The following is a 23,019-nucleotide window of genomic DNA, read 5'->3' as shown; positions in this document are numbered from 1 at the left end:
CGTACTTCTCCATCCGGTTTGGCCTGACTCTTTCGGCGCTGGCTGGAAGTGCGCTTGCCGGAGCGCAGTGGGTGGGAGGACCTGGCACCTCCCCTGGCCTCTGCAGTCAGACCCCCGGGGTGAAGAGCGATTCCTTCTGGGTCTCCAGTCTGCTGCAGTGCCCCTGCGTTAACGCTCCTTTGTGCTGCAGCTACTGAAGCCGAGATTACTCCAGCGCCTAGGTGCGGGCAGAGCAGCCTCCACTCTCTGCAGACCTGGCTGGAGGGTGCGTGCAGACTCTCCAGGCCGCGACTCGGCGCGTCCTTCCTCCTAGTTCTCCCCCACCCCACCCCCCAAACCCGCACCTCCCGAATCCCCCGCCCTCTCCGCGGTCTGCCCCTCCTCCCTTGCTGCGGGCTGACCGCTCCACACCGCCGCAGCGCCTCGCGTCTGGACGGCTTGCAGGAGGCACACACCCTTACACCCACTCGGCCAGACCGCACCCCTGCCCAGCATGTCCGCGCTGGAGTGGTACGCCCACAAGTCCCTGGGCGACGGCATCTTTTGGATTCAGGAACGCTTCTATGAGTCGGGCAACCGCGCCAACATCTGGCTGGTGCGTGGTTCCGAGCAGGATGTGGTGATCGATACGGGCCTGGGGCTGCGCAGCCTCCCGGAGTACCTGTACTCCTCCGGCCTCTTGCAGGATCACGGGGCCAAAGAGGACGCGGCGTGCCGGCCACTGCTGGCCGTGGCCACACACGTGCACTTCGACCACTCCGGCGGCCTCTACCAGTTCGACCGGGTGGCCGTGCATCACGCCGAGGCCGAGGCGCTGGCTCGCGGGGACAACTTTGAGACCGTGACCTGGCTGTCCGACAGTGAGGTGGTGCGGGCGCCCAGCCCGGGCTGGAGGGCCAGGCAGTTCCGAGTGCAGGCGGTGCAGCCCACTCTCATCCTGCAGGATGGTAATGGGCCCTCACGGGCACGCGCTCTCTTTAAGGGAAGGGATTGGGAAAAACTGTTCGAGGGATGCATGTTGCAGACGTGCGTGGCTGTAAACTGGCTTGTTTTGTCACATCGCAGAAACACCACTACTGTTTCTCCCTTCCCTGAGTAAACGCCTACTCGATCTGAGCCAAGGCCCTCGAAGCCTTCCTTACCACAGACCAGTTCTGGCACTGTGTGGCAAAGCCAAGTACTCAAATGAAAGCCGGCCCCACCCCCTAGTCAGATTCCTGTGTAAGGTATAGTAGTAACACTACAGAGGCTTGTGACTAGGGATTTTACATTCTTTTCCCGAACACTTGCCAGATTTCCAGGCGCTTTTATAGCGAAAAGACTTTTAAGGAATGAGTCCTCACCGAGTGCATGACAGGCTCTATGCTTTTGAGAACAGCTGACTTCATCCGCTCTCTGTCGGCGTCACTACTGGATATGAACAATTCCCACCTGTAGGTTTAGAAAGCCATTAGGGAGCAGTGGTTCTTATCTACTTGGGCATCCTTATCTTCCAGATAGATTTCTGTTCTTGATGTTGCCTCATTAGAGCAAAAGCTTGTTAGTGAACATAAAAAGTAGAGAATGTGAGTCTTAACATTATGACAGATACATGGTCTGGTTTAAAGCAAGGCCTGAGAAAGATTAATGAGGTTATTTCCGGTGATGGTGAAGTATACCGACTAATGCATGGGTAGCCTTGGGCCTCTGGCTCTGTAAAAGAAAGGATGGGGATCAGAGAGAAACTAATGGAATAAAATACAATAGAGTAGGGTCCCAGCCCTCTCAACGCCAAGCAGGCACTTAAATAATTGAGTTAATTAGCCACAATAGCAATATTTGTATATTAAATTTCCTTTTTTCTTTTTAGAATATTTTTGTTGATTTCATTTTATCTTCACAACACATTTGAAGTGAGGTGGCTGACCCCTAATTAAATGGCTTGCCTAGAGTCCACAGAGCAAGATAGTGACAAAAGCTAGGATTTGAACCAAGGCACAATAGATCAACACATGCAGATCATAAATTCTATCCCATAAATATATTGTAATTATAAGTAGGATATGAAACCCCCTTCTCTCATTTTTATCTTGAAACCATTTTAATTGCCAATTTAATTTATTAAAACATTCCTCTAGGAGATAGAAAAATCCTGTTGTTGCAGTACAATAAGCTTACTTTATGAAGGACCAATATGACAAATAATGAAATAATTTTACAAAAATCAGTTTATCTTATAGATGAGATCTTGAACACTTGAAATATAAAAAATAAAAAGCAAGATTCTGTACCTCACACTCCACCCACAAAGCCTCTTCATTAAAATTTCAAATCTAAAGATTAAAAAAAAAAAGAGACTGATTTAGATGGGAGTCTTATATCATCTGACAATTTAAGATGAAAGAAAAGTACATTTACAGTATTCTTTGTATTTCTTGATAAAAGTGATACTTTTTAGAGTTAGGATTTGTAGTTGATGGGTATTAAGATTAAATTAATTGTGGCACTGAGACCAAAAAATGTTTACATTAGTATTTAAAATACATTACAGTTGTCTGAATGAATAAATTACTTCTGATTTATTCACTTTCCTTCTGTGCCAACAATAGGAAATCAATGGTGAAAGAACGATAAGAATTATTGTTTTATAGATGAAGAGTTCAAGCAGGCCTGAATTATCATGCCTGAGATCACATAGCCAGTTTGGAAAAGAGCTGAGACTAGAATCCAGGTTTCCTAAATCCCAGTTTATGATAGAATTATAGCATTTTGGAAATACAGAGGGCCTGCAAGCTATCTGTGTGCTGCTTTAAGCCTTTGAAGGTGTGAAAAAAAAAAGCTTAATATTTACCAAACACTTAAAGCTGAGAATATTATGTTATATCAAAAGTTGTTTTTTATTAGAAGCAGAATGCCTCATCCTCTCAAGTAGTATCTAATTTTCTCTTTTCTCAGGAATATTAATTTCCTTTCTCTTCTGAATAATGTGGCCAGCTGACTTGCTGTTATCATAATCCAGATGGCTGGAAGGAGATATAAAATATTTATATGAAAAATTCATACACGGTTACACATATACATGACGAGCCCATATCTGAACAGCATACAGCTGTTGCTTTGGTTAGAACATAAGGAGCCTGAAGTCATTAGTTTATTACATTTCATTTAGTGAATTGATGATCACCTGTCACGAGGAAGCATAAATCTGTGCTGTATGACTAACCCAAAAACTAACTTGCAAAGGAGGGACAGGGAGAGATCATCATACGGTGTATCATCTTTGATGGAAAAATAACTCCCCCTACGAATAGTGAAATAGTATCCTCCTATAAGAAGATAGATAAACCCTAGGTTAATATAGTACCTTCTATAGTACTATTCTTAATATAGTACCATACGTCTTTTTATCTATTTTCCACAATAGTCAAATGATATGAAGTGGAGACATTTTGGCCCCATATGTATGTTTAATTAATTTGCCCAGAGTCACCAAGATAATTACACAGTTATGACAGGCAGACTTAAGTCACTTGGGGAGGTTAAAAACAAAAAATAGACCCTAGAAAGGTAGCAGATTGAAAACTACTCCATCCGAAACCTAAGCCTGTAATAAAAGGACCTTGGTTTGTCTGTTTTAAGTATAAATCCATATTGAACTATTTTGAATGTTGATGTAAATGTAATGACTGAGTCAGCAGTTTTATCTTCTGCCAGCAATGGGAAATCAAGAGCCAATCCAGTCTGCACTGTAGGAGCTTTAAAAGGCTCGGGAATTAGCAGTAGATGGTATTTTAGTGGGGGCAAAGGAAAGATAAATAGTAAAATAAGTAGAATTGGTTGAAAGCCATTTAAGAAGCTGTGAAAACTCTGGAATGTCCATGCACTTAGTTTGTTCTCTGGGGAGAATAAAGCAGAGGAGTGTTGATTAAGGGATGCCAAGTACTACTGAGCTCAGCATTCAGTATGGAAAATAGGAGGAGTGTGTGTGTGTGTGTGTGTGTGTGTGTGTGTGTGTGTGTGCGCGCGCGTGCTCGTGCGTACAGGTGTATAAGGAAGAGAGAGAGAATGTATGTGTGTATGTGTATGTATGTTCCTTGTTAGTTTCAAGAAGGATGAGAGCCAGGTCTTTACCCCGCCAAGTAGCAAACTGGAAGAATCTTACCTGGGAAATGTGACCAGCCCTAGAGGAAAAACTAAGATGCTGATCCCTAAGCAATCTTTGGCTTCGTCTGTCTACAGCACAGCCTTGATCATTAAGCCCAATGCATGTGCTTCAAGCAGCCTTTTCACCCCCCCCCCCATTCTCAAATAGGCAACCAAGCATTATGAAAAATCCTAGAAAATGGTCTAACACGAGATCAAATACTAAAACAAATAGCATAAAGCAACTTGAGAGGGGAAGACAATCATTAATAGCATCAGGGGATAACAGAAGCTATTGCATTCAAGGTATTCAAGAGACATTAGGATGCTTTAAAAATAAGCAACAGAACAGTATGCACATGCACACACACACACACACACACACACATACATGAGTTCTTGAAATTTAAAATGGTAGAAGTTTCTTAGTAGAAGAACTGAAGATAAAGTTGAAAAACTTTAAAAAAAAGGACAAGAAAGGTAAAATGAAAACGAGAAGAGAACCAGTAGAGGACCCATTTGGAAAATTCAGCACTGGAATAATAGAAGCACAGATAGAGTAGAGAAAATGGAAGAAAAGAAAGCATAATAGTGATAATTCAAGAAAATATCCCGCAATTAAGAGATGTAAAATTTCAGATTAAAAGAGCCCACAGAGTTCCTAGCGTGATGAATGAAAACACATCCAACCCAAGGCACATTATTGTAAAATTTCAGAATACTGGAAGCAAGCTTCCAGAAATTAAAATGTCATCTATACAGATCATAATGGCTTTAGAGCTAGAAAAGAAGAGCTATGCCTTATTTGAATAAAATTTATTTCCAACTTAGAATTTTACATCCATTTCACTAACAATCAGGTTATTGAAAAAGATTGCTGTTACTTAGAAAGTTACCAAGATATAATTTTATCCTATTTACTACCTTCAAAATAAGGAAGTAAAGCAAGAGGAAGATATGGAATACAGGAAACAGGAGATCAAATACAAGAAAAAGTTGAAAGGAAACATCAGGATGATGGCAAAAATGACGTTCTGACAATGATACTATGCCAGGCATAAAGAGCTCCACATTGGAGCAGTTAAATCGTTAACTCTTTTGGACAAGAAATATATACAAGAGTGGTGTTGGTAAGTGGAGACTGAGGGGTAAAGAGAGCTAAAGATTCTTATATTTTATAGTGGAAGTCAACAAAATCTAAAATTTAAAAACCAAGAAATGGTAATATGTGAATGAAATCAGTATAGTATATCTAATTAGTAAATCAAGAAATGAAATATAAAAAATTTTTAGAGATAAATGTATGTAGTAGAGGCAGCTACCGGAAGAAATAGCTAAAATTGTTAAAAAGTGTTGATTCTTGGTAGCAGGATTGGAGCTAGAGTCAGAATGGGGCAAATAACTTTCTTACATTTTAAGCCCTTCTGAAATATTTTGAGATGTGTACATATGTTTCTTTGATTAAAAAATGAAATAAAAATATGGGGTTACCAAGATGGGAAAGGGTATTTGGGAAGCCAAGAAAGGTCTAGTATGGCTGGAATCTAATGACAACTGGGTCAGGGTGAGGGCTTGGAAGCATAGGGTGTGTGTGTGTATTATATGCTTTTCTATGTGATATTTATTTATATATGGATATATGTCATAGGCAATTTTGAGTCTTGTAGGAGAGGTCTTATTGAAATTCTACAAGTGAGCACTATAAGCATAGGGGAGGCATTTACAAAGCTATAAGGTATTGGAAGAATCTAATACTCACCCATTATGGCCTTATCAACTGCTTACAGTTGGTATCCATTTTGATAGGTGGGCACTCACAACATATCTGTTGCTAAATATTTTGAATACCACCTGTATATAACCAAAGATCAATAAGACTCTATCCCTGCATTGGTAATTATCCACAGCTTCTTCTTTTTTTTTTTTTTTTTTTTTTTTTTTTTTTTTTTTTTTTTTTTAGGATTCAACTTCCTTCACTTCCTTCCTTCCTCCTTTCCTTTCTATACACTTATTAAAAAATGGGTCTCCAACAGCTCTATTATTAAACCAACCTGGCTATAATTTCTTTACCTTACCTGCCAGTCATACAGTAAATGACAATAGTTTGTGATTCTCAGAGGCACTTTAATTCTGGAACAATTATATTGTAAAGGAGTCTGGCCCCTTAAGACTGGAATGCAGAGAAAGCTGGGAGTGTCTGATTCCATCTTAACATTCTTACTGGGATTCACACAATCCCTGCTCCCACTCTTGGCCTCACTGATCTGTTTTGTATTGCTATATATATTTTTTCTTAAAGTTTCTACAAATGCAATGATATATGGTCTTTGTGTCTGTCTTTTTCATTTGGAATAGTGTTTTGGAGATTCATCCATGTTGTATCTCCTATTCATTCCTTTCTACTGCTGAGAAATAATCCACTTATGGTTATAACATATTTTATATCCTCACCTGTTGAAGGAAATTTGAATCTTTCTAGTTTGAGGCCGTAATTAATAATGCTGTCATGAACATTTGCAGGTAAGTCTTGTGTGGATGCATGTTTTCCTTTCCCTTGGTAGATACCTAGGAATGGAATTCCTGGATCTTACGGTAGTGGATGTTAATTTTTAAGAAAGTGCCTGTTTTCCAAAGTAGTTATACGATTTTATATTCCCAAATGCAATGGATAAGACTTCCAGTTTCTTCAGCTCTTTGTCTACACTTGCTTTTGTCAGTCCTTTGGATTGTAGCCATTCTAGTGAGTGTGTAGTGGTATTTCATTGTGGTTTAGCATCTCCCTAATAACTAATGATGGTGAGCATATTTTCAGGTACTTATTTGCTAGTCAAGTGTCTTCTTTGTTAAAGGATCTATTAAAATCTTTTTTCCTTTTTATTTATTAAAAAAATTTTTTTAAGTGTATTTATTTTGAGAGAGAGAGAAGGGCAGAGAGAGAGAGGGAGAGAGAGAATCCCAAGCAGGCTCTGCAATGGCAGCACAGAGCCCAATGTGGGGCTTGAACTCAGGAACCATGAGATCATGACCTGAGCAGAAACCAAGAGTCAGACACTTAACTGACTAAGCCAACCAGGCACCCCTTCTATTTGTTTTCTAGAAACTTTCACATTTAGGTTTATGATCTATTTTGAGTTAGTTTTTGTTCATATTGTGCAGTGATGGTTGAAAGGTTCTTTTTTGCTTATTTGGATATAGATATCCAAAGTGTCCCAGTCCATTTCGTTGAGAAGACTATCTTTTTGCCCACTGAATTATCTTGGTTGACACCATTTGTCAAATCTCCTTTTGGACTCTATTCTCTTCCATTGATTATGTCTCTCCTTTAGCCAGCACCACACTATCTTGATGATTATAACTTTATTATAATTCTTGAAATTAAGTAGTGTAAATCCTCCAACTTTGTACCTCTTTTTCAAAATTGTTTTGGCTATTCTAGACCATTTGCATTTTCATATAACTTTTATATGAGTGACATTTTCAATTTCTACAAAAAAATTCAAGATTTTGATTGAGATTGTATTAAATCTGCAGATGTACACCAGCCATTACCGTAGCCCCTAGCCACATGTGACTATCTAAATACAAATATAAATTAATTAGGATTGATTAAAATTAAAATTCTAGTTCCCTAGTATATTAGCCTTATTTCAAATAACCATATGTAGCTAGTGGCTACCATATTGGACAGTGTTGATACATAATACTTCATTAATCTCAGAAAGTTGTATTAGACATTGCAGCTATGGGAAAATCAAATTTAAATGCCATCTTAACAATTTTGAGGCTTCTCATTAAAAGACATGGCATATCTCTCCTTTTGTTTAGATCTTTAATTTCTCATGATGGTGTTTTTATACCTTTCAGTATAAAGATATACATTTTTCCTAAGTATTTCATTCTTTTTGATACTATTGTGAACAAAATGGCTTTTTAAATTCACTTTATGATATTCATTGCTAATATATAGAAATACAATTTATTTTTGTATTCTGATCTTGTACCCTTGACATTGCTAAACTTGCTTTTTTAATTCTCTAGCTTTTCCCCACATTTCTTAGGTTTTTCTAGAAATAAGATCTTGTTATCTGTGAATAAAGACAGATTTACTTCTTTTCCATTCTCTGTGACTGTACTCTCTTTTTCTTGGCTTACTCCCTTGACTAAAATCTTTAGTGTGATGCTAAATAGAAATGGTTAAGAGTAAACTTCCTTGCCTTCCTTCCATCTTAGGAGGAACGCACTTAAGTGTTTCTACTCAGTGGTAAGTTAGCTGTAGGTTTTTCATAGATGCCCTTAATCAAGTTGACGACCTTCCCTCTACTCCTAGTTTGCTGAAAGTTTTTACCACCAGTAAGGTTTGGATTTTGTCATATGCTTTTTCTTCACCTATTGAGATGTTCATATGACTTTTCCCCTTTATTTTACTAATATAATATAGTATGTTACCTGATTTTCAGAAGTCAAACCAAATTTATATTTCTGGGATAAACCCCATTTGGTCATTATCCTATTTATAAATTGTTGTATTTAGTTTGCCAATATTGATAAGGATTGATAAGGATTTTGAGACTACTTTCGTTAGGAATATTGGTTTGTAGTTTCCTTTTTTTTTTTTTTTAGTTTATTTATTTATTTTGAGAGAGAGAGAGACAGAGTGAGTGGAGGAGGGGCAGAGAGGGGAGGGAGAGAGAGAATCTCTTAATTCACAAAACTGAGATCATGGCCTGAGCCGAAACCAAGAGTCCAACGCTTAACTTACTGAGCCATTCAGGCACCCCTGTAGTTTTATTTTTTTTTACATTGCCTTTGTTGGGCTTTTATTAGGGTAAAATTGAATTAGGAAGCTTTTCCTCTTCTTCTATATTCTGAAAGTCTATATAGATACTTTCCCTGTCTTGAGTGACTGACAGAAACCATCTTTGAGCCTGGACTTTTCTTTGTGGGGAGATTTAAATTATTAATCAATTTCTTTGCTTGATATAGGTCTACTTAGATTTTCTTTTTCTTCTTCAATCACTTTTGGTAATTTGTCTCTTTCTAAGAATTTGTTTATTTCAACTAAGTTGTCAAATTTGTTGTTCATAATACTCCCTTATCCTCTTTTTCATTTCCTTAGGGTCTATAGTGATACTCCTTCTTTCATTCCTGATTTTTGTAATTTATGTTTTCTCTAATTTTTTTGTTTAGCCAGTGGAGTTTATCATTTTTGTTGCTCTTTTCAATGAGCCACCTATTAGTTTCTTTTATTTTTTTCTATTGATATTTGTTTCTTATTTCATTTATTTCTGCTCTGGCCTTTATTTATTCCTTAACATTTTGTATTTGATTTGCTTCTTTTCCTAACTTCTTAAGATAGAAACTTTGATTTTAAACAGTTAATCCTTTACAAATAAGCATTTAAAGCAATAATTTTTTTCTAAGTATTGTGTTACCAGCAGCCGATTAGGTGTGATATGTTTTGTTTTTATTTTCATTCAGTTCAAGATATTTTTTAATATAATTTATTGTCAAATTAGCTAATATACAGAGTGTAAAGTGTGCTGTTGGTTTTTGGCTTAGATTCCTGTGCTTCATTGCTTACATACAACACCCAGTGCTCATCCCAACAAGTGCCCTCCTTAATGCCCATCACCCATTTTCCCCTCTCCCCCACCATCCCATCCACCCTCAGTTTGTTCTCTGTATTTAAGAGTCTCTTATGGGTTGCCTCCCTTCCTCTCTGTTTATAACTATTTTTTTCCCCTTTCCTTTCCCCATGGTCTTCTGTTAAGTTTCTCAAGATCCACATATGAGTGAAAACATGTGATATCTGTCCTTCTCTGCCTGACTTATTTCACTTAGCATTATACTCTCCAGTTCCAGCCACGTTGCTACAAAGGGCCAGATTTCATTCTTCCTCATTGCCAAGTAGTATTCCATTATACATATAAACCACATCTTCTTTATCCATTCATCAGTTGATGGACATTTAGGCTCTTTCTATAATTTGGCTATTGTTGAAAGTGCTGCTATAAACATTAGGGTACATGTGCCCCTATGAATCAGCACCCCTGTATCCCTTGGATAAATTCCTAGTAGTGCTATTGCTGGGTCGTAGGGTAATTCTATTTTTAGCTTTTTGAGGAACCTCCACACTGTTTTTCAGAGCAGCTGTACCAGTTTGCATTCCCACCAACAGTGCAAGAAGGTTCCTGTTTCTCCACATCCTCGCCAGCATCTGTAGTTTCCTGAGTTGTTCATTTTAGCCACTCTGACAAATGGGAGGTGGTATCTCAGTGTGGTTTTCATTTGTATTTCCCTGATCATGAATAATGTTGAGCATAATTTCATGTGCCTGTTGGCCATCTGGATGTCTTCTTTGGATAAGTGTCTATTCATGTCTTCTGCCCATTTTGTCACTGGATTCTTTGTTTTTCTGGTGTGGAGTTTGGTAAGTTATAGATTTGGGATACTACCCTTGATTCGGTATGTCACTTGCAAATATCTTTTCCCATTCCATCGGTTGCTTTTTAGTTTTGTTGATTGTTTCCTTTGCAGTACAGAAGCTTTTTATCTTGATGAGGTCCCAATAGTTCATTTTTGGTTTTAATTCCCTTGCCTTTGGAGATGTGTTGAGCAAGAAATTGCTGTGGCTGAGGTCAAAGAAGTTTTTGCATGCTTTCTCCTCGAGGGTTTTGATGGTTTCCTGCCTCACATTTAGGTCTTTCATCTATTTTGAGTTTATTTTTGTATATGGGCAAGAAAGTGGTCTAGTTTTATTCTTCTGCATGTTGCTCTCCAGTTCTCCCAGCACCATTTGCTAAAGAGACTGTCTTTTTTCCATTGGATACTCTTTCCTACTTTGTCAAAGATTAATTGGACATACATTTGTGGGTCCAATTCTGGAGTGTCTATTCTATTCCATTGGTCTCTGTGTCTGTTCTTGTGCCAATACCATACTGTTGATGATTACAGCTTTGTAGTAGAGGCTAACGTCTGGGATTGTGAGGTGTCCCACTTTGGTTTTCTTCTTCAATATTACTTTGGCTATTCAGGGTCTTTTGTGGTTCCATACAAATTTTAGTGTTGTTTTTTCTAGCTTTGAGAAGAATGCCAGTGCAATTTTGATTGAGATTGCATTGAATGTGTAGATTGCTTTGGGTGGTATTGACATTTTAACAATATTTATTCTTCCAATCCATGAGCATGGAATGTCTTTCAGTTTCTTTGTATCTTCTTCAATTTCCTTCATAAGTTTTCTATAATTTTCAGCATACAGATCTTTTTTACCTCTTTGGTTAGGTTTATTCCTAGGTATTTTATGGTTCTTGCTGCAATTGTAAATGGGATCAGTTTCTTTATTTCTCTTTCTGTTGCTTCATTATTGGTGTATAAAAATGCAACAGATTTCCGTGCATTGATTTTGTACCCTGAGACTTTGCTGAATTCACGTATCAGTTCTAGCAATCTTTTGGTGGAGTCTTTCTGGTTTTCCATGTATCATGTCGTCTGTGAAAAATGAAAGTTTGGTTTCTTCTTTGCCAATTTTGATGCCTTTGATTTCCTTTTGTTGTTGGATTGCTGATGCTAGCACTTCCAACACTATTTAAACAACAGTGGTGAGAGTGGACATCCCTGTCGTGTTCCTGATCTCAGGGGGAAAGCTCTCAGTTTTTCCCTGTTAAGGATGATATTAGCTGTGGGCTTTTCATGTATGGCTTTTACGATGTTTAAGTGTATTCCTTCTATCACAACTTTCTTGACAGTTTTTATTAAGAAAGGATACTGTGTTTTGTCAAATGATTTTTTTGCATCTGTTGACAGGATCATATGGTTCATATCCTTTCTTTTATTAATGTGATGTATCACATTGATTGATTTGCGAATATTGAACCAGCCCTGCAGCCCAGGAATGAATCCCACTTGATCATGGTGAATAGTTCTTTTTTATATGCTGTTGAATTTGATTTGCTAGTATCTTGTTGAGGATTTTTGCATCCATGTTCATCAGGGATATTGACCTGTAATTCTTTTTTGTGGGGTCTCTGTCTGGTTTGGGAATCAAGGTAGTGCTGGCTTCATAGAATGAGTCTGGAAATTTTCCTTCCATTTCTATTTTTTGGAACAGCTTGAGAAGGATAGGTATTAATTCTGCTTTAAATGTCTGGTACAATTCCCCAGGGAAGCCATCTGGCCCAAGACTCTTCTTTGTTGGGAGATTTTTGATAACTGATTCAATTTCTTCACTAGTTATGGGTCTGTTCAAATTTTCTATTCTTTCCTGCTTGAGTTTTGGTAGTGCGTGGGTGTCTAGGAATTTGTCCATTTCTTCCAGGTTGTCCAGTTTGTTGGCATATAATTTTTCATAGTATTCTCTGATAATTAGTTCAAGAGATTTTCTAATCTCCTGTGATTTCATCTTTGATCCCTAAGTTAGGTAGAAGTGTGATGCTTACTTTGTGTATATTTGGATATTTCCCATATTTATTTTTGTTATTAATTTCTAATTTAATTATGTTATAGTCAAAGAACATATTTTTATGACTTTATTCCTTTCATATTTACTGAGACTTGCTTTATGGCTGTGTAGCCTGGTGAATATTCCATGTGCAATTAAAACGAAAGTGTATTTTACTGTTTTAAGATAAAGTGTTGTATAAATGTCACTTAGGTTAAGTTGTTTGATAGTGTTGTTCAGGTCTTCTGTATTCTTACCGATTTTCTATCTACTTGTATTACAGATTACTCAGAGAGGAATATTATAATCTCTAAGCATAATCAGTTAATTGTTTATTCTTAATTCTGTCAGTTTTTACTGAAATTTTTTTCATGAATCTTTAGTGTCTGTTTTAGGTACATGTATAATTTTTTAGTATGTTGACTTAATGTATATCCTAATAAAATGTACCTCTTTTCTCTACTAATAGTCCTTATTTTGTCTAATATTTTGTCTAATATTTGTCTAATATTTGTCTTATTTTGTCTAATATAGCCACTCTAGTTCTCTTACTAATATTTATATTGCATAACTTTTTCAACCTCTGTTTGTCTTTGATCTTACAGTTCCTCTCTTGTAGACTGCATATGTATCCTGCTTTTTAAATCTAGTTTGACAATGCCTGCCTTATCCCATTCATATTCAATGTAATTATTGATATAGTTGAATTTAGGTCTGCCATTCTGTTATTTGTTTTCTATGTCTCATTTCTTATTTAGCTGTCTTTTCCTCTTTCATTGTCTTTTAGGTTTCATAAATTCCAATTATTACACTGCTTTTATTCCCCATTAACTTTTTCACTCTATGTCTTTGATTTTTTCTGTGTATATGTGTTTGCACTAAACGTAACAATATGGAACTTTTAAATTATGATGATTTACTTAAGTTAGTACTGATTTAAAACCAGTGAAACCGTAATTTTGCATTTATACCTCAATTTCCTCTCACTATCAAATAACTGGGAAGAGTGTGAGATTTTACCTGATTTGCAAATTAGCCTGCCAGGGTTTAATAGATTCTGGCAGGAGACTAAAGATAATTTATTACTCATAGCAACAACAATAGCCAGAGCATGATCATTTGTACTGATTCTTCAAGGCTTAATTTTCACAGGGTGACAAAAGAAGGGGCAAAATATAGAGTAGCATTCATGAATCGTGTCATCAGGATACTGGTACCAAGGATGTACTAAAAAATAAGTGTTGTGGTCAAATAAGTTTGAGAAATGGTATAACCCTATCTCCCTTGTGTATATCTACAATGTACATTAGTATATTAAAAAGTTCTCAGAAGCCTTGCAGAAAAAAAGCTACTTAACTTTCTTTGAAGGAAGGGTTTCCAAATTATTTGACTACAGAATCTTTTCTTTTATGTATCATAACAACCTGAAAAAATAGTGTTCCACATAATTCACTTTGACAAACACTGGTTAAGCAAACAATAGAAATTAAATATATGCAAATTATTTTTAAATCACCATTAAGAAATACTGTATATTTGAAATAAAAGTAAAATAAGTGTTATCCTTCCCGACCTTTTTGAAAACATTTAATGTTCTTTTCTTTTATTCTTTAAGTGATTGAAGTCAAGTATGCAACATGTTTATCTGTAAATTCTGTTTCCATTTGTAGGGGATGTGATCAACCTTGGTGACAGACAGCTCACTGTTATGCACATGCCTGGTCACTCCAGGGGCAGTATTTGCTTACATGACAAAGACCGAAAGATTCTCTTCAGTGGAGACGTCGTGTATGATGGATCACTGATTGACTGGCTTCCATACAGCAGGATAAGTGACTATGTTGGAACCTGTGAACGTCTGATAGAATTAGTGGACAGAGGTCTGGTAGAGAAGGTGCTTCCTGGGCATTTCAATACCTTTGGTGCTGAAAGGCTTTTTCGATTGGCTTCTAACTATATTTCAAAAGCTGGCATATGTCACAAAGTTTCTACTTTTGCCATGCGATCTCTTGCAAGTTTAGCCTTACGTGTAACAAATTCTAGGACCTCACCCTAGTATCTACACTGATAACCTATTTTGATTAATTCTGTAAATTCAATTCATTTTGTGCTGTTTAAAATGAGTAATAGTGAGCATTTCAAGAAATGCTTTATTAGAGAAAAAAAAAAGGTTGAGAATGAGTCAGCCCAAAAAGGAATCTCTTCATTAAAAATTTTTCTTTCTTTCAAATAAGAAATCATTTAAATAAGCTTATAATTTGCCAAGCTGTCATCTTGTAATATTTGTCATCTTGTAATATCCAGAAACAACATAGAAATATATGGGGAAGTAAGGAGGCATAGTAACAGAAAGAACTATCATCCTTACTTCCCATTTCTCTTATTTTATTTCCTAGATGACCTAGAAAAAGAGGCATAAAGTTTTATGTTTATACTCCAAACTTGATATTTTAGTATATTATTTAAAGATAAAGGTTCTTGAGTTTAAAATACATTAGAACTCAATACAAACATATAAATTAATATTTAGAATGACAGCTAAAACAATCCATTGGTATAGCACAGAATTTTTATGCTTCATTTATTTATTCTTAATGTAATTATAGCGTATTATATGCTGTGTAATTTTACTTACAAAGAGTACAATGAACTTTGTTTTGTTGCAAAGCTTTAAATATAAATTGCAGAGTGCTTCAGTCAAAAGCTACCACACAGTGTTGTTTGTTATTATGTGCGTGTAATATTTTCAATCATAAAAATGAAATTCAAATGTCTGTAATATAATTACAAATTGTCAGATTTCTCAAAAGGACACTGTCAGGGAAATTTGAAAATATACACATTGAAAATAATTTTTTATTATATCCTATTTTAATATTAACAGCTATTATAAACAAAATTTTTCTTGTTAAATAGCAGCTTCAGTATATGTGTCATATTTTATAATATCACAACAACTATAGAGATCTACGACATTCTGATATGAATCATTCTTTTACTTATCATAACATGCATATGTACCATGGAAGGCTTTTCAGATTAACTGCAAAATGTGCATTAGATATTGACTTAGAGTGAATTGCCTTTTTTATCCTGATTCACAACACCTATTCCTGTTCAGTATTCTTTGTCTTGAATGAAAAGAACTCTACATTTATAAAGTTATAGGAAAGGTTAGCCCACTATTTTAGTGAAATGTTTTGGTTTGGTGCTCTTTATAATTTATTAAAAAGCCTTTTGGAATATTTCATAAAGGTTTTTTAAGCAATTTTCTCACTGCCTTTTTATTATTGACATGTCCAAAACCAAACTGAGATAGCTTTGGAAATCAGATTGTTTAGTATTAAGAAAGTTTAGCAACTTTGATATCTGAAAAATTATAAAATTTTTCCACCCTTAACCCACACAGGTTTTTTTAGTCTTTTTTTAATTCAACACCCACACACATATCCCACATTCATACACACAGTCACATACATACATGCACAGTATTGTGCTAAACACTGTGGAAGCTTAAAAAGTCAAAGAGATGAAATCTTAGCTAGAAGGCAAACAAAACATGAATAATAATATACGTAGGTTGAAGCTAATACAAATTACACATGAGTATCAGGGACATACATGGAGGGGTGTGGAGTTTGGTTAGGAAGAGATTCCTGGAAGAGGGGTTTTTCAGTTGTATTTGGAAAGATGATTTGTTAGGTGGTCAGGGTAGGGGACAAAAAGATCCAAGAACGGGGATGGAAGCATTGCTATCCTAAGTAGGCTATTCCTTGTGACAATTTAAATTTAATTTTCAGGAATCTTAGATCCTCCAAATACCAAGTATTTAGCATGAGACAGGTGGGTTTGTGATGGTGTATATGAGTCATCTTCAGTGACAGACAAGCTGTCCTGCCACATGCCATCGAAGGAATCTACTCATATAAGGCTGTAGGTTTCAGTTGATATGCAGCATGAAGAGTATAGATTTGGTTCAGGGCAACTACAATCACTTAATGAGCCTTAAATATAGCCATTATTTTTATATCAGTAGCACAAAAGAAAACCAAAAGTCCTTAACCATTGACCATTTTATCATACCTTAGGACTTAAAAAAAAAATCAGGGTATAGTAGGCACTAAGTTTTACTGAGAAATATTTGAACCTGATGAAGGCTTTCTTTATTTCTTAAAAGTACAATTTTTCAAAACATGTTAGTTTTGTTTTTAAATCTCCAACTTTTTTTTTGTTTTTCAAATTATACAAACACATAAGACTGTGATATTTTGCTTTTGCTTCAGTGTGAATAAATTGGGGAAAGGATCTGTCATCCATTTAGTGCTCATGCCATGCATTTTAAAATATGCATTATTCAGTTTAATCCTGGCCCCAGTGCCAAGAAGTAATTGACCAGCCAAACACAACAAAACTTTGGACAAAGCTGGTAAGTGAACACAGGTCTGTCTTCCTCCCAAACTGTGCTCTTTCTCTTATATCTGCACAATAACATAAAATTGGCAAAGTGTATTTTTACTTTCCCAGATGCCACATGTGCCAAGAGTAAATCAAGTGATGTTAAGCCTAATAATAGCATATTTTAAAAGAAGCTTTAAAAAATATATTTTCACCCTGACAGTGACCCGTATTGTAACTTATGATTTTTGGAAATAATAGTATGTAAGTATAATTCAGAGTTGTCAAATATAAGACATTTAGAAATAATTTTTATTTGTATTGCTAATAATCTTTGGAAACTCATTTTCCTTATTTGGTGTTTCCTTTTAACTAAGAAGTCTAAAACAAACAAAAATCTTGTGTTATCCTGATATAGTTGAGTAAATGATTTTGTGTAGTTGTTCTTATATGAATAGTAATATGATTGTGACATGTACACATTGTCTTCTTATAATTTTCAGATAAGTGTAAGTAAAAATTTGTGTGATAAATATTAAAGTGGACATTTTATTTCAATCTCTAGTTGGTATTTTTTTCTAACAGCAAATTCCTATTTAATTTCTTATAAATATTCCCTATGTGAAGTACAGTTTTGAAAATGTATAATAAATAAGACATCAAATCCATGGACAAGAATGGAGAATCCAGAAAATGCCCATATAAATTTTTGGTAGTTATAAATATTGCATTTTAAATCAATGGATAAAAGATGAGTTATTTGGTATATATTCCAATTGTTGATGTGAGAAAAAAGGTCCCTGACAACATAAAAATAAATTCCAAATGGATTAAAGACCTAAATTTGAAAAATGGAAACACATGTGTATTGAAATTTTAAATCATGTTTAAGACATTAGGATAGGGAAGATTTTTATATAGGAATAAAAAAAGCAAAATCATCAGAATTTAAAATGTCCTAGAAATCATGTTTAAGGCATTAAACATATTCAGTGTGGGGGCCCAATTCCAGAGCTAAGTGTGGGTAGAACTCATGGCCATGAGATCAAGACCAGAGTTGGGATCAAGAGTGGGACAGTGAATTGACTGAGTCACCCAGGCCTCCCTACATTTCAGTGGTTTTAAGTATATTCACTAAAATGTATAACCAACACCACCATCTAATTCCAGAACATTTTTATCACCGCCCCCTCCCCCTGGAAAAATCTTTGTACCTACTGGCAATCTTTCTGCATTTTCTCTCCCTGCCAGACCCAGGTAACCACTAATCTACTTTCTGTCTTTAGGGATTTGCCTATTCTGGAAATTTCAGAAAAATGGAATCACACAGCATATGTCTTTTGAGTCTGGCTTCTTTCATTGAGTATAATGTTTTCAGGGTTCACCCATGTTGTAGTGTGTGTCACTGTTTCACTTCTTTTTATTTCCAAATAATATTTGATCATATAACATTTTGATTATTCATTTATCAGTTAATAGACATTTGGGTTGTTTCTACCTTTTGACTATTAGGAAAAATGCTGCTACAAACTCAAGAAATATTTGTACGTTGTTGGAGACATTAGAGACTAAATGGAAAAGAGGGCAGCCAAGACAGCAGAGCAAAACACAAGTTCATTTGATAGGTTACTTGTGATGAGTTACATGAAGACTGTTGTCCAATCAGAAAGACATTTTACCTTCCCAAGATTAAATTTTTATATACTTCATGGGATGTTCCTGGGATTTGCCAATGCCTCATTTCCCATTATGAGTTTTAACTTTAGGTAAAACACTGATCAAAATGCCAATAATATAATTCTATTGACTTTTTCTATATTTGTGAAGGACCCGGCAGAGTGTTGCCTAATGAAAGAAGGCAACACTGTATTACCAGTAATAATTTCAGTTATGCTTTTAAATGCTACTTGCCAAAATCTTACTTTATAATTTGAATCTAGCATCATATGGGCCAGTGTTTTTCAATTTGGTATGCATATAAGACTTATCCAGGGAGTTTTAAACAAGTAAATAAACCAGGACCTATACCAGACATACTGAATACCTTCAGTTAATATTCTTGGTATACGAAGTATATTATTTCTCAGGATTATATGTTATAGTACAATATTTAAAAAAAAAAAAAACTATGATCACCTATTTTTTTGTGGATCAGGTGTAACATTCACTGACCTATTTGAAAATAGGCTTAATCATTGTCCTTAAAGACATTGGCAATTTTTTTGGAAATGGCTTTATTATTTGGTTTTTCATGTTATAGAAACAGCCAATTTCTGTGTCAGTTACATTAGCCTTATTATGAACTTTCATTAGATCTTTCAAATTTGGAAATTATTAGTAATAAATTAGCCATAGCCATTTTAAGTCTCTCTCATCTATGAACAGTTTTGTTTTATTCTATGTTTGCTTCAAGCAATCTACAATCAGCTACAGGCCTGAGTTTGTATATTTAACAAAGAAGAATCATTTCAGAGCCCAGTAGAAAAGGAATGTGCCAGCTACTTCAAACTACTGGTGCTTCAAAGACACGACCCTTGGGTATAGGATTTTCATGATATCACTTAGGCAATTTTCAGAGCATACTGGGGGCTGGAATCAGAATTCTAGAACCCTTTAGTTGAGAAGCAGATGGCTTCACAAGACTGATATCTCAAGATCTAGTAAAAAAGAATTTCTTACATTGTACTAAATAAAGTGATAAGGGAAAATTTTATTGTGGCTATTTGTTTAAAATATTGTTGATATTGTCTTAAGGTTCTATTTGCTAGACATATAAAGAAGCCTTCTCTTTCCTTCTTAAGCTATCTGTAGTCCACAGCAATTAAAGGAAAAATTTTTTTGACATTTATTCATTTTTGAGAGGGAGAGAGAGACAGAGAGAGAGAGAGAGAGAGAGAGAGAGAGAGAGGCAGAATCTGAGGCAGGCTCCCTCCAGGCTCTGAGCTGTCAGCACAGAGCCCAACACAGACCTTAAACTCACGGACCACGAGATCATGACCTGAGCTGAAGTTGGACACTTAACCAACTGAACCACCTAGGCACCCTGGTAGACCACAGCAATTGAATAAACTCTTCTTGTAAATTGAAAACATTACAAGAAACAATTGAAAACATTAAAAAAAAGATATCAGCTTCTCATCGACCAGTCCCAATCCCAACATTCAAACACTCTTATTGATATACACATTTTGCATGGTGATATATAGTTATTTGCGTGGTTCCAGTGACACTCTGTCCCCCTTTTTGCTAGGATAATTGGCATTTACAAAAGCAAGGCTGTGCCTACAATGTCATATTTGAGAATAGTGCTCATTTAATCAGATATTATAAGCCATTTTAAGGGAATTAAAAGTGACCTTACTTATGTACCTAATGTCTACTGAGTCCTTCAGGAAAGCTGTCCTGTGCCTGCCGTAGAGAGTCCCTACTATAGATTGAAATCTTTGTCCCTCCAAATTCATATGTTGGAACCTAATCGCTAATATTCTGGTATTTGGAGATGGGGACTTTGTAAGGTGATTAGTTCACAAGGGCAGAATCTATATGAATGGGATTAATGCCTTTATAAAAGAAATCCCAGAGAGTTCTCTCACCCCATCCTGCCATGCAAGGATGCTGTGAAAAGGTAATTGTCTATGAACCAGGAAGTAGGCCTTCACCAGACATGGAATCTGCCTTGATCTTGGACTTTACAGCCTCCAGAATTGTAAAACATTCCTACTGTTTATAAGTCACCTAGTCTGTGGTATTTTTCTAACAGTAGCCTGAAGGGACCAAGACAGTTCCAAACTTACAAGTGGTAAGAAATTTGCTTCTTGGCAGACCAGAAACAATAGGACATTTTGGATACTTCAAAAATGAAGGATTTTCCCAAATTAATAGGTACTGTTAATAAAACTACTTTCAAAGAATAGGCTTCGAAGAGTAAATATGCAAATAGATTCTTTCTGGCAGAAGGAGAATAGAGATGCTTTCATCCCAGAAAGCAAGTTTTAGGTCTCTACAAATTCATTTCAACATTTTTTGTCTATAGGTATCTCTGTTCTTTGACTTTTCCTTTTAACCGGTTGTGACATTCTCTGGTTCTTTCATTAAGAATATGTCAAATAGGGGTGCCTATTTGAAGAGCATATGATTCTTGATCTTGGGATCATGAGTTTGAGCCCTTATATACATACACATTGGGTGTAGAGATTAAATAAATAAACTTTTCCAAAAAAGGGTAAGTTAAATAGAATCTTTGAAACACAGTCATTTTAAATTTCAGAGCCATGATTTTAACCATTTCTGAAAATTTGCCTTTAAAATGACTTATTCTCATACTGGCCTCCTTAACATTTATCATATGCCTAAAACTGTTTTGTTTCACTTACATTATTTGTTCCTCACAACAAGGTACTATAACACAGACACTACTAAGAGCTTGCCTCCCTCCACACCTTTGTTGGCAGATGGGGACTATAAAACAGAGTTTATAGATAAATGAACTAGGATTAAAATCTATGTAGTTTGGTTGCAAAGTCCACACTCTTAACCATTACTCTATACTCACTATAAACAGAGAAAACTTTAATTTTTATGACTAATTTTGAGTCTCAGAGACAGAGATTTCTCAAGGTAAACCTATAAATTTGTTTCCAACTTTGATTTGGTGCCCCTTGGTGCTTGAAAATTAGGAAAAATGTGCTAATTGTCATAACACCAATATTTCCAGTGATACTGAAAAATGTGGGAGAGACATAGTTACAAGTTACATAGTTACCATCCCTCCCCTCCCCCTATAAACATCTTATAATTTTAATCCTATATGATCACCGCTCTGGGTCATGTTAAAAACAAGACAATAGGCTGAAAATGGAGTTGCTTATGCTAATCCCCATGTCAACAAACTGAGACTGAACCTAATTGCAGTTTTGGCTCTCCCAGAAACAGAATCTTAGACTACTCAATCAGGAATCACCTGATCAGCACTAGTTTGGTAACTTCCCCAAGAGATCCCTCATCCTCCTAAAGAAAAGTAACTTGGAATAACCAATCTGTTTTGTTTAGTTTTGTTTTTGCCTGGTATAATTTTCTTGTTCCAGCTCCCTTTTGACTATAAAAGTCTTTCCTTTTGTACAGCTCCTCAGAGCTCCTTTCTATCTGCTAGATTAGATGCTGCTTTATTGGAACCGGTTTTTTGTTCAAAGAACTCTTAAAATTTTTAATATGCCTCAGTTTATCTTTTAACAGCCATGGTTAGAATGAGTCTGGGCCTTCAAGTTAGAACTGATAGTGCCATTATCAACAATAGCCAAATTATGGAAAGAGTGCAAATGTCCATCCACAGCTGAATGGATAAAGAAGATGTGGTATATATACACAATGGAATATTACTCAGCCATTAAAAAGAATGAAATCTTGCCACTTGCAATGATGTGGATGGAACTAGAGTATATTGGGCTAAGCAAAATAAGTCAGAGAAAGACAAATACGATACGATTTTAGCCATATGTGGGATTTAAAAAACAAAACAGATGAACATGAGGGAAGGGAAGAAAAATAAAATAAGAAAATAATAGGGAGGGAAGTATGCCATAAGAGATTCTTAACTGCAGAGAACAAACTGAGGGTTGCTGGAGGGGAGGTGGGCGGGGGGATGGGCTAAATGGGTGATGGGCATTAAGGAGGGCACTTGCTGGGATGAGCACTGGGTGTTGTACGTAAGTGATGAATCACTAAATTCTACTCCTGAAACCAATACTACACTATATGTTAACTAACTTGAAGTTAAATAAAAACTTGGAAGAAATAAAAGAACTGATAGTGACAGTCACTTTGATTGGTGAGAGGCTGAGGAGCAGCCTATGTTTGGCTGAAGGGTAGCTGATGAACAATCAGCTGCATTCCTGGTGATACAATCTCTCATGATCCTTCTTCTTTTTGTTTTTAAATGTTTATTTATTTATTTTGAGAAAGAGAGAAAGAGTGCACGCATGGCCAGGGGAGGGGCAGAGAGAATCCCAAGCAGGATCTGCACTGTCAGCGCAGAGCCGGATGTGAGGCTCAATCCCACGAACTGTGAG

General features: G+C 36.1%; 1 protein-coding gene across 1 annotated transcript; it reads left to right on the top strand.

The window, feature by feature from the left end:
* Positions 1 to 17,512, top strand: MBLAC2 (metallo-beta-lactamase domain containing 2). Its single transcript, XM_003981146.6, has 2 exons — positions 1 to 947; positions 14,230 to 17,512. Exons 1-2 carry the CDS (start codon positions 494 to 496, stop codon positions 14,613 to 14,615), a joined length of 840 nt encoding a protein of 279 aa, XP_003981195.1. The 5' UTR covers positions 1 to 493; the 3' UTR covers positions 14,616 to 17,512.
* Positions 17,513 to 23,019: the final 5,507 nt, after the last annotated feature.

The sequence above is a fragment of the Felis catus genome, chromosome A1 (genome assembly GCF_018350175.1).
Source record: "Felis catus isolate Fca126 chromosome A1, F.catus_Fca126_mat1.0, whole genome shotgun sequence".
NCBI lineage: Eukaryota > Metazoa > Chordata > Mammalia > Carnivora > Felidae > Felis > Felis catus.
Note: the sequence above shows the minus strand (reverse complement) of the source record. Positions and strands in the feature narration are given on the sequence as shown.

Bases quoted from the DNA above. Each gene is read 5' to 3' on its own strand.
- MBLAC2 (XM_003981146.6), top strand. From the start codon at position 494: ATGTCCGCGCTGGAGTGGTACGCCCACAAGTCCCTGGGCGACGGCATC. The intron at 948-14,229 runs GTAATGGGCCCT...TTCCATTTGTAG, and splicing joins CACTCTCATCCTGCAGGATG to GGGATGTGATCAACCTTGGT.